We start from the raw sequence: 12500 nt of genomic DNA on the forward strand, positions 1-12500 counted from the left end.
TACACATCTATTTTGTTCTCAATCTAAAAGGAGGAAGCTGGAGCAATGAACTTGCAAATAAATGAACCACATGCCATTTAGTGTGTGTGTGTTTGTGTGTGTGTGTGTGTGTGTGTGTGTGTGTGTGTGTGTGTGTGTGTGTGTGTGTGTGTACGTGTGTGTGTTCATCCAAGTGCATAATCTCAGACAAAACGTCCAGGATGAAGTCATACAGGCCCACATTACTGTGAGCTTGTCATTAATAATAATAGCTTGTATTTGCTACTTAATTAGCAGGAAGAAGTGGATATAAAAGCATAAGAAAATGTTTACAGTGGTTTCAGACACTGAGCTGTTTACTAGCTTGTTCGTTGTCATAAATTGTCATAAATTCATATTAAAAATATGAACTTAATGTAAAATATTATAGTTTCTGACCATACCTCTGTCCTAAATGAGATGCATACATTTCATACAGCTACAAGCCGAGAGCTTTATTTATTGTTCACATCCAACATCTGAACAGAAAAAACATCTCTGTATCTGTGAAGAGCTCCCAGTGTTTCGAGTTCTAGCCCGATCGTCTCTTCTTACGGAGCGACTTTGTCAATCCTGATGTTCTACCCCTGTTTGGAGTCTCGTCACCCGGTGGTCACCTACCCGGGGATTGATCCTCCTGGTCATCAGTGTCTCATGGGGTTGTTGTGTATGAAGCCACCCGGAGACTATCATGTCTTCTTCTGTACCAATGTTGTGTCAGTCAGCTGTATGTTCTGGTCTTTATCAGTAATCAGGTCTGAGCTGAACTCAGAGTTTACGATGACCCATTAGTTCCTCAGGAGCTCTCGGCTGCACTGTTATAAACTGTCGTAGAAAAGACATTATTTACATTTACACTATTTACTGTAGAGTGTCACGCAGATGAGGATGAGGTTCACTTCTGAGTCTGGTTCCTCTCAAGGTTCCTCATATCATCTCAGGGAGTTTTTCCTCACCGCCGTCGCCTGCGGCTTGCTCAATAGGGATAGGGATAAATATATAATATTTTACATTAAGTTCATATTTTTAAATTCATTTTAAACTTTAATTATATATTCACTTATTTATTTTTATTCTTATTTTTTCTTCTCATTAATATTATATATTTTCTCTCTCTTCTGTTTCCATACTTCTGTAAAGCTGCTTTGAGACAATGGGAAAGTGTTAAAAGTGCTATAGAAATAAATTGAATCCAAAGTTTCCTGATTGTTGTTTTGAGTCTTTCAGTAGCTGCTGATCTCCTGTGATCTTCACACACACGAGTCTGGAGATTTTACACAGAGTGGTGCGAAAAACAAAAAAGCTCCAGTGAGCGTCGGATCCGCAGACAGCGACGCTGTGATGAGGAGATCAGAGAACGATTAGAGCTGGAAGACCAACTCATCTATAACCTCTCTGTGCTCTGTGGTGAGCAGAAAAGCATCTCCTGGAATGAATTCTGGGTTCCTCAGCCAGGAGCAGCAGACACAGACTCACCCACACTGGACAGATGGAGACTGGATAAAGATCAGCTGACGTTTTTATAACCTTCATCTGTCCAGCTCTGGTGAGCTGCCTGTAGCTCCAGGTTCTTACCTAAGGACAGGAATAATGATGGTAAAGCTTCCACACCCTGAGTGTGTCATACACCATCTGCTGATTCATTTTTATCTATTTATTTTAGAAGAACAGTTTTGCGCCTGGTTTTTCTTTAGAACAGACGGAATCCCCGCTTTGCAGTGACGTCATGGCTCTCGACCAAGCAACCTTTTGGTAGCTCTGTTTCCTCTCGCACAAGGCGCGCGTCCTATCCTAGTGGCGCTGTTGGAATCCCGCAATCCTATTGGCTGAGGTAGCCATCAATCATCGGATTACCGGCGTGCTGGTAGGTTGGAGCGGCAATTGGGGGAATCGAGGCGTTTAAAACACGCAGAGAGGATCCGCTGTTAGTGAGGATTGTCTTTACCTCCTCTTCCTCCTCCTCTTCCTCCCTGTTGTCATGAGAGGCGCGCAGGTTCTCCAGTCCTCCTCCTGTCGGTCTGCCTGAGTGTGAGGACACACGCACACACACACACGGACACAGACACACACACAGACACACACAGACACACACAGACACACACACACACACACACACACACACACACACACACACACACACACACACACACACACACACACACACAGATGATACGGAAGTAGAACATTGTGGGATGCAGCTTTGGGCTTGTTGTTGTTATGTGAAGCGGCGTGTTGGTGAAATAACAATAATGGAGCGATAATAAACTAACAAAAGCGTTTAGGGTTTTTTGTTTTTGTTTAATTTTCACGCTTCGACGTTCATTAGTAAGATTCCCTGTAAATTCCAGGAGAAAGCAGCGCTTTAGGACGAGAACATGGGGCTGCCTGCGTTGGAGTTCAGTGACTGTTACTTAGACAGTCCTCAGTTCCGAGACAGGTTAAAGTCCCACGAACTGGAGCTGGACAACACCAACAAGTTCATCAAGGAGCTGATTAAAGACGGAAAAGCGCTCATCCAGGCACTGAAGAGTAAGTGTGTGTGTGTGTGTGTGTGTGTGTGTGTGTGTGTGTGTGTGTGATCAGACCCATGTGTGTGTTCAGACCCATGTGTGTGTTCAGATTTGTGTGTGTTCAGACCTCAGTGTGTTTTGCACTTTGTTGTAGCTGCTGTAACGGTGTGGTTTGGGTGGAGCGTCCGATCATATCTCAGTCAAACCGTTAAGTGTGTGTTGTGAATGAGAAGAACATCATGTCTGCTGCGTTCTCTTCATACTTTACATTTGTTCCAGAACTAAAAAATGTTGGCTCGTTTTTCTCTTGAGCACCAGCAGTGTTCTTCTCCGGCTCCTGTTCAGACTGTTGGACAGTGTGGAGTTTTGGCACAGGTGCAGTGCTGAGTGCTGAATATTCTTCAGCTCATATCATGACTTCACTCACAGAACTCATTAATATGTGCTTGATAATAAGGAATAAAACGTGACTGTTGATTATTTTTCAACAACGGCACGTAACAGCACGTTTTACTGGTTGGTAAATTTGCCCTCAAATTCAAGAAAACTTTATACAGTTTATCCATTTATATCACATCTAATGTGCAGTTAAAGTTCCACTTCTTATTTACAAACAAGAAAGTGTAAAAATTAAGGCTTAATTCTGACTGGAGACGCCTTTCTGACACTGGAGACTCCTTCCTGATATTGGAGACTCCTTCTTGATATTGGAGACTCCTTTATAACACTAGAGACTCCTTCCTGACACTGGAGACTCCTTTCTGACTCTGGAGACTCCTTTATAACACTAGAGACTCCTTTCTGACTCTGGAGACTCCTTTATAACACTAGAGACTCCTTTATAACACTAGAGACTCCTTTCTGACACTGGAGACTCCGTCCTGACACTGGAGACTCCTTCCTGACACTGGAGACTCCTTTCTGACACTGGAGACTCCTTTCTGACATTGGAGACTCCTTCCTGACACTGGAGACTCCTTCTTGACATTGGAGACTCCTTCCTGACACTGGAGACTCCGTCCTGACACTGGAGACTCCGTCCTGACACTGGAGACTCCTTCTTGACATTGGAGACTCCTTCCTGACACTTGAGACTCGTAATAACCACAATTGCACTTTTTTAACTTAAATCTGTTTATTTTGATCATTAGCACCAAAAGTTTTGCCACAAACTGTTGTTTTCAGCTTGTAAATTTCAGCTTGGTTTATGTGCGGTTTTGTGTTAGTGTGTTACACCTGTCTCACCTGCCTTCACACACAGCGAACGTCACCTGTTCGTTTATAAACACTCAGTGAATGTCACCTGTTCGTTTATAAACACGCAGTGAACATCACCTGTTTGTTTGTAAACACTCATAACACGTTCAAACACTCAGTGAATATCACCTGTTCCTTTAAAAACACTCATAACACGTTCAAACACTCAGTGAACATCACCTGTTCGTTTATAAACACGCAGTGAACGTCACCTGTTCGTTTATAAACACTCATAACAAGTTCAAACACTCAGTGAACATCACCTGTTCGTTTATAAACACTCAGAGAACGTCAACGTCACCTGCTCGTTTATAAACACACAGAGAACGTCACCTGTTCGTTTATAAACACTCAGTGAATGTCACCTGCTCGTTTATGCTCTGTAGTCATTATGCTGCGTTAAGCCACTGCACTATGATCTCAAACACGTGTCTCAGAAGGTTTCTGATGGTTCAATTAACACTAAAGTCGTAATGATGAGACGATATGATTCATGGAGGAAATGAAGATGGATTCAATAAACAGTCATAACTCATTCTACATCACTCCTAATACTGAGTGTAATAATCAAAGAGTAAAACACAGCCGAGGCTGGAATCGTGTTCGAGTACAACACAGATTCACTTTATTCATTTATAGCTGTGTTTAACATCTGCAAAAGAAGTTAGTTCCTGTTCTTACTGAGGTTATAGCGGCTATAAACAGCCATGACCACAACAGCCTTCTTACTGTGAAGATGTGTAAACTCCTCTGTCCTGAGGAACATCCAGCTTTACCTCTTTACCTCTGACTGCTACACAATGCTGACACTTCATATATAACCAATCAGAGCCGAGAATCGATCAGAGCTGTTATAACAGTGTAATAACACACCACATTTTCTCAATAATCAAATTAATATTAAATAAAATGTATGATATAAAAGTGTAGAGGTATAAATGATGAAACATTTTACGTATTAATTTATTATGTATTAAATAATAATAAATAAATCTGTGTGTTTAGCTGAACCTGATCTGACAGGACAGGAAACCATCATTTCTGACAGAATCTTTTTTCTTTTCTTTTGGACTCTCGCTGTGTTTAGAACTGGTTCTGCAGCTCTGAGAACATTTCCATGTAAACTGTATTATGAACGTCTCTGTGACTGGATCTTATGGTGTTATATAACATGTTAATTACAACAGCCTGCAGAATCTTTATCATTATAAACTGTTTATGAGCTCAAAGATGAGTCGGTGTAATGATTACAGCTTCACACCAAACGTAGGCATGCTGTAAGACGATACTGTAGAAGGTCATTATAAAGGTTTTATAAACGGCTCACACTCTTCACACACACTCTTCACACACACTCTTCACACTCTTCACACACACTCTTCACACACACTCTTCACACACACTGTTCACACACACTGTTCACACACACTCTTCACACACACTCTTCGCTCACACTCTTCATTCACACTCTTCATTCACACTCTTCACTCACACTCTTCACTCACACTCTTCACTCACACTCTTCACTCACACTGTTCACACACACTGTTCACACACACTCTTCACTCACTATTTACTCACACTTTTCACACTCTTCACTCACACTCTTCACTCACACTCTTCACACACACTCTTCTCACACACTCTTCACTCACACTCTTCACTCACACTCTTCACTCACACTGTTCACACACACTCTTCACACACACTCTTCACTCACACTATACACTCACACTTTTCACACTCTTCACACCCACTCTTCACTCACACTATTCACACACACACTCTTCACTCACACTCTTCACTCACACTCTTCACTCACACTGTTCACACACACTCTTCACTCACACTATACACTCACACTATACACTCACACTATACACTCACACCATACACTCACACTCTTCACACTGTTCACACACACTCTTCACTCACACTATTCACACACACTCCTCACACTCTTCACTCACACTATACACTCACACTCTTCACTCACACTGTTCACACACACTCTTCACACACACTCTTCACTCACACTATTCACACACACTCCTCACACTCTTCACTCACACTATACACTCACACTCTTCACTCACACTATACACTCACACTTTTCACACTCTTCACACACACTCTTCACACCCACTCTTCACACACACTCTTCACTCACACTGTTCACTCACACCATACACTCACACTGTTGGCAGGAGCTTCTGTTGAGATCTTCATTTTTCCACTAGCTGTGTTCCAGTTCTTTATCCCAAAGTGTTGGTGCAGCGCTGCGTTGTGAAGTTTACCTCAGAAGTCTGGAGTGTGAACTCGGAATCTTCCAGCTCGATGTGTTTGAGCTTCAGCGTAGAGAAAAACATGGACATGACGATTAAAGTGTGTGTGTTTGTTTGTAAGCTAGCTATCTCCCATTAATGCTCAGGAGTGTGTGTTGTGTTTATATTCCCTGGTCAGTGTTGTTGATCTGATGAGTCTGTGAAGTAAACACCACTATAAACTCATTTAAAGTCCTGAAGTGAGGTTTTACTTACAGCGCACTGTCGCTCGAGTCAGATTGGGTTTCTCCTAGTTGGAGGTCGGAAATGACCTCCGTTAGAGTTACTGACTGTAGCTGAGCGCAGCGTTACTCCCTCGGCTTCTTCTCTCACTCCACTTTATGTAGAACTGCAAAACATTTTTTATTAAAATCTCAGTCTGAAGTCATTTCTCACTGTAACTTGAGTCGGCTGTGTTTGGTCTCAGGCAGACGTCATGGCACGTGACCTCATACATGTTTCTGAAGCATAATAGAGAAGAAAAGTGGGAGAAATGAGATAGTGTTGTTTTCTCACCGCTCTCATCTTCTCAGCTCCATCCTGAGCTTCACATCTTCTCACTGTCTCTATGGGTTTTCTTTCGATTCCACCTTCATTATTTCTTAAAGATGCTTCTTAAAGATTTATTGGCCTCCGGTTCTGTCGAGTGTTGTCGGTTCTTTTGTTCCAGATTCATTAACATGTCCCTCATGTCCCTCTCTCACTCGTCTCCTCGTGGGTTCGCTGGAATTCATTGAAAGTCATTAAGTGCAGCTCTTAAGCCTGATATGAATTCACATCATTTCTGCACAGTGGAAACTTTCACATGTAGAATCTTCTAGATTTTATTAATGTAAGGTTGTTCATCAACTCTCCAGACGTGTGTATTCACTCCATCTTTAAAGGATAAATAAGAAGGTGTGAAAGACAGAGACATCAGGGAGACAAAACCATTACCGTCGTGTTTGCTGCTCGGTGGTTTACTGCGTCTCCATCTGGAAAAAGTATGAAGCAACTCCATGGTTTTCGAAACCTCTGCTGCTTAACCAGGAAAAAGGAAGTGAGGTTCACTTTCAGCGTTATTTTTATAGACTTCTGGACCTGGCAAACATCAGAGGGGCAAGAAGATTCCAGAAGCCTGAATTCTTCTGAAACTAAAAATGTCTGCAGAAATATTTTTGTGCTTCTAGATGTTCTGTAGATCTGAGGAGTGAAGACAACGTGGTGTTGGAGATAAGCAGCAAGTGAATCTTTAGCTAAGATGGTCATAAGGAAGGAGTGTTACAACCATTCTCTCTCTCTCTCTCTCTCTCTCTCTTTCTCTCTCTCTCACACACACACACACACACACACACACACACACACACACACACACACACACACACACACACACACACACACACACACACACACACACACACACACACACACACACACACACACACACACACTTACAGCCTGTTCACCAGGCCATAAATCAGGACTCAGGTGAGTCGATGTGGTTTGCAGGTAAATGTTTTGATGTCTGAAGCCTCGGCGTCTGTCTTTCACTGATCAGATTTTCAGGCTGCACAGAGGCAGACTCGAGTCTGAACATGAGGCGTACTGACTCCCGCCTGCAGGTTTGACTCTAACAGTCAGCTTTAATGCCACGTGGAGCTGCAGAGGTCAAACACACAGCACTGCAGTCTCAGAACCCAGCAGTGGAACCAGTTTATCTTTCATTTACCTGCTGAGACCTGAATTTCTTATCCCAGTTAGACTGTGTGTGTGTCTGTGTGTGTGTGTGTCTGTGTCTGTGTGTGTCTGAGTGTGTGTCTGTGTGTGTGTGTGTCTGTATGTGTCTGAGTGTGTGTCTGTGTCTGTGTGTGTGTCTGTGTGTGTGTCTGTGTCTGTGTGTGTGTGTGTGTCTGAGTGTGTGTCTGTGTCTGTGTGTGTTTGTGTCTGTGTGTGTCTGTGTCTGTGTGTGTGTGTCTGACTGTGTGTCTGTGTCTGTGTGTCTGTGTGTGTCTGTGTCTGTGTGTGTCTGTGTGTGTCTGTGTGTGTCTGTGTGTCTGTGTGTGTCTGTGTGTGTGTGTGTGTGTGTGTGTGTCTGTGTGTGGGTGTGTGTGTCTGTGTGTGTGTGTGTGTGTGTGTCTCTGTGTATGTGTGTGTGTCTGTGTGTGGGTGTGTGTGTCTATGTGTGTGTCTGTGTGTCTGTGTCTGTGTGTTTCTGAGTGTGTGTGTGTCTGTGTGTGTGTGTGTGTGTCTCTGTGTATGTGTGTGTCTGTGTGTGGGTGTGTGTGTCTGTGTGTGTGTCTGTGTGTCTGTGTATGTGTGTGTGTGTGTGTGTGTCTGTGTGTGTGTGTCTGTGTCTGTGTGTGTCTGTGTGTTTCTGAGTGTGTGTGTCTGTGTGTGTGTGTCTCTGTGTATGTGTGTGTGTCTGTGTGTGGGTGTGTGTGTCTGTGTGTGTGTCTGTGTCTGTGTGTGTGTCTGAGTGTGTGTGTGTGTGTGTGTGTAACACAGACTGATGCTATAAAGAAAGCCACTTTGTGTTATTTTTGCAGATTTCAGAGTTCACAGTTGGATGTGATCAGATTTCTTGTGATCAGATCTCTTGTGATCAGATCTCTTGTGATCAGACATGTTGTACGTGTAGCTCAGTGTTTAAGATGTTGATCTACTGATCTGAAGGTCCACTGCTGGGCCCCTGAGCAAGGCCCTTACCTCTTGACACGAATCAGGTTTCCTGCGTGTGATGAAAACATTTCTCACTGTTCAGGATTCAAGTAAATCCCTGTGAGTTCTCTGAACAAAGCACCTGCAGTTATGGAACGTTACTAATTTATGTTACGTCACTTCGCTGTGTGGAGAAAGCTCTCGAGTCGTCGGTGAAACAATCAGCAGGAATCTTCTTCACTGTCCAACAAGCCGAGCTTCTGCCTTTATGTCTCTCGCTCCGGTCGTTCTCCGTTTGGTGAATGTTAATAAAAATGCTGAAGGACGTTGTCTGGTGTTGTCTGATGTTGTCTGATGTTGTCTGATGTCATTGTCTGATGTTGTCTGATGTTGTCTGATGTCATTGTCTGATGTCATTGTCTGATGTTGTCTGATGTCGTTGTCTGATGTCATTGTCTGATGTTGTCTGATGTTGTCTGATGTCATTGTCTGATGTCGTTGTCTGATGTCATTGTCTGATGTTGTCTGATGTTGTCTGATGTCATTGTCTGATGTTGTCTGATGTTGTCTGATGTCGTTGTCTGATGTCATTGTCTGATGTTGTCTGATGTCGTTGTCTGATGTCATTGTCTGATGTTGTCTGATGTCGTTGTCTGATGTCGTTATCTGTGAGTGAACTTTGTGTAAAGGTGAATTCTGGTGTTGTGAGCGGCGGCGCGGCCCTGAGCTGAGGCTCCTGACTGAACACTTGGATGTAAACGTGCTCTGTAAAGACAACTGGATTTAATATTTACTGGTTTATAACCTCATACAGAAAGAATGCGTGTAGAGAAAAGCGTCAGTCACAAAGCTCCGTTTTGTTTGATGGAGAGTAAACACTACAGCCAACGCAGCTTTACGTCAGCCGAAGCCGGCCTTTATTACACTTTACTTACGCCACGAGAGAAAAATGAGAAGCATGCAGCTGTTTGTGACGAGTTTATCTTCTATATTCAAATAAACAGTTTGTCTCTCAGCATGTGGTCGAATCCAGACGAATCTGAGCCTGTGTGTGTTACTGAGACGTTTATTCCTGTTACAGCAAACACAGAAAACTTATCACAGAAAACTTATCACAGAAAACTTATCACAGAAAACTTATAGAAACCTGGAAGGTATCAGGACCCTTTCAGAGGTGACGCAATAAAATTACATCAGTGCTTTATTATAAGGAGATAATTAACACTAAATGAATGTGTTATTATGTAGAAATAATGATGATTTTTTTTCTCCTCTCCCGTTAGTGCTGTGCTGTTTGTGTAGATTTTATGTTAAGTGGTTTGTTGTGTGTCTGTGTTTCTGTTCCTGGAGCTTCTCGTATCTCTCGTGTGCTTTTCTGGCCACGGGCTTCAGGACCTTAAAGGTTGCAGTAAATTCCGAACATCAGGACACAATGAGCTTTTCTCAGTAAGATGCACTGGACCTCTGACCTTCAGGACTAAATGTCGTCTCATGTAGTTCACTACAATCGTGAAAGAATCACTAGAATCGTGTGAGAATTTGCCGGCCGGTCGGACGGTGAAGGGAAGCGGAGGAGGTCAGAGCAAAAACACTACTGTTTTGTTTTCATGCCTTACAGCTGTGGAACTTTTTTTTTTTTTCCATCTGCAGTTTGATCTTTTTCTGCCTCTTGTTCATGTCCATTGTGGTCGTCATCATCAGGAGCAGCGTCTTTAGCGCCGAGTCTTTCTTCTCCTGGGCTGAATGAAGCTCATTGTGCCTTTGAGCTGCTCTTTGCTCTTCGTGAGGTCCGGTGGACGAGTCTGGACAATAGCGCAGTGTTCCCCGAGCGGGATAACAGACGAGGGTCGTCTGTGTCTCGTCCTGTTCCGCAGCACCGACCGGCCGTCTGTACCACGCTTCAGCTTCCTCTGCTGTAGACTGAACAGAGCAGACGGCTGTATCACGTGTAAGAAGTTCAGCTGATCTGTTTATGATCCCAAAATAAGCAGAATTGAGTGACAGACTCACAAAGCGTTCCATTATTTTATTATATAAATGTGTGGAATTTATAATAAAGAAGGATTTTGTGGAAAAGTTTTAGCTTTTAATTAAAGGTGTTTCGAGACGTTTTTACTGGATGTGACTGAAGACGTTTAGAATCTCAGTCATGTCGTTTTGGCAGCCGTGACTTTATCTACTGAAACTTTTTATTGCTCTTGAACGGAATCTTTATTATTTTTATCTCTCAGTAGCTCGAGCTCAGATCCTGAGACTGAGGTTGTTAATTCATGCAGTAATTCATGCTGCCGCTCACAGTGTGATGTAAAGTGGGAGATTTATCCTTATTTTAGCTCCTAATCAGACACTGTGTGTGTGTGTGTGTGTGTGTGTGTGTGTGTGTGTGTGTGTGTGTGTGTGTGTGTGTGTGTGTGGGTGTCTATCTGTGTCTGTGTGTTAGTGTGTGTGGGTGTCTATCTGTGTCTGTGTGTCTGTGTGTGTGGGTGTCTATCTGTGTCTGTGTGTCTGTGTGTGTGGGTGTCTATCTGTGTCTGTGTGTTAGTGTGTGTGGGTGTCTATCTGTGTCTGTGTGTCTGTGTGTGTGGGTGTCTATCTGTGTCTGTGTGTCTGTGTGTGTGGGTGTCTATCTGTGTCTGTGTGTTAGTGTGTGTGGGTGTCTATCTGTGTCTGTGTGTCTGTGTGTGTGGGTGTCTATCTGTGTCTGTGTGTCTGTGTGTGTGGGTGTCTATCTGTGTCTGCGTGTCTGTGTGTGTGGGTGTCTATCTGTGTCTGTGTGTCTGTGTGTGTGGGTGTCTATCTGTGTCTGTGTGTCAGTGTCTGCATGTGTGTGTGTGTTTGTGTGTCTATCTGTGTGTTTGTGTGAGTCACATGCTGCAGCTGCTCCACACCTGACCAGGACACACCTGTGTTTCAGTGTGTGTGTGTGTGTGTGTGTGTGTGTGTGTGTGTGTGGGTCGTGTTAGAGTCAGTAACTGAAACCTTTCTGTTCTAAAGTGCTAAAATCCTCCAAATATTCAGTGTCTGTTTTTAGTATTTTGGACAAAAACTCCAGTCTGAAGGATTCTGATATATTTAAGAAAGAAAACAGAGAAGAAGACAAACAGATTCTGTATCAGCTGCACGTTAGTGTGTGTTGCTCTCGATGGAAAGCGACAGAGCAGAAATAAGATAAGTGGAAATGAAAGAATAATCTCATCCTGATCTTCACGTCTTTTCTTCACACTTCATCATTTTGTGGTTCACCTAAAAAAACACATTCACCACCAAATCCACAGCAGCAGGAATCACTTCTGCTCAGATGTTGTTCCTCAGTCAGGATCAAAATGGTTTTGTTCTTCTGCTCTAAAGACTCGAGTGAGAAGAGCGGAAGCAGCAGATGGGCCTCTGACGCCTCCTGATGAATCGGTCTGTTCTCTGCTTCTTATCCCTGATGAGGTCCAGATTAGAGCTGTCTGACGTGCTCGGTCCATCACAGCTGAACTCCACTGAGATCTCAGCCAGTTCTTCTCCGGAAATATCTCACTTTTTATATTTTGAGAAATCTAACGTTGCCTCCATTTATCAATACGTCCAAATACAAACTTAACGCTTAATCTGAGCTAAAGTATGAGCAGGATTTGAGGTTAAGGAGGTGATTACTTCTGGCACACTGGAGCAAAACGTGAGACTTTGATGAAGCAGCACCTCATCTTCATCTTCATGGTCTGATGAGATGCTGAGGAACACACGGCTCTTACGGCAACATTTACTCCTA

The 12500-nt window shown here is 43.2% G+C and overlaps 1 protein-coding gene and 1 long non-coding RNA gene across 2 annotated transcripts in view; one reads left to right on the top strand and one right to left on the bottom strand.

Moving 5' to 3' along the window:
• Positions 1 to 1882: 1882 nt before the first annotated feature.
• The window catches only part of LOC113647519 (rho GTPase-activating protein 26), a 54588-nt gene continuing 43970 nt past the window's right edge, over positions 1883 to 12500 (top strand). The window contains exons 1-2 of the mRNA XM_047805879.1: positions 1883 to 2046; positions 2367 to 2547. Coding sequence (XP_047661835.1) covers positions 2394 to 2547 — 154 coding nt within the window. The 5' untranslated portion in view covers positions 1883 to 2046; positions 2367 to 2393. The remainder of the gene's footprint in view (positions 2047 to 2366; positions 2548 to 12500) is intronic.
• On the bottom strand, positions 5906 to 7252 carry LOC125139829. Its single transcript, XR_007138946.1, has 3 exons — positions 6626 to 7252; positions 6326 to 6458; positions 5906 to 6133 (listed from the first exon to the last, which is right to left on the bottom strand). It is a non-coding gene; the product is annotated as an uncharacterized LOC125139829 (long non-coding RNA).

The sequence above is a fragment of the Tachysurus fulvidraco genome, chromosome 21 (assembly GCF_022655615.1).
Source record: "Tachysurus fulvidraco isolate hzauxx_2018 chromosome 21, HZAU_PFXX_2.0, whole genome shotgun sequence".
In the NCBI taxonomy this organism is placed as follows: domain Eukaryota; kingdom Metazoa; phylum Chordata; class Actinopteri; order Siluriformes; family Bagridae; genus Tachysurus; species Tachysurus fulvidraco.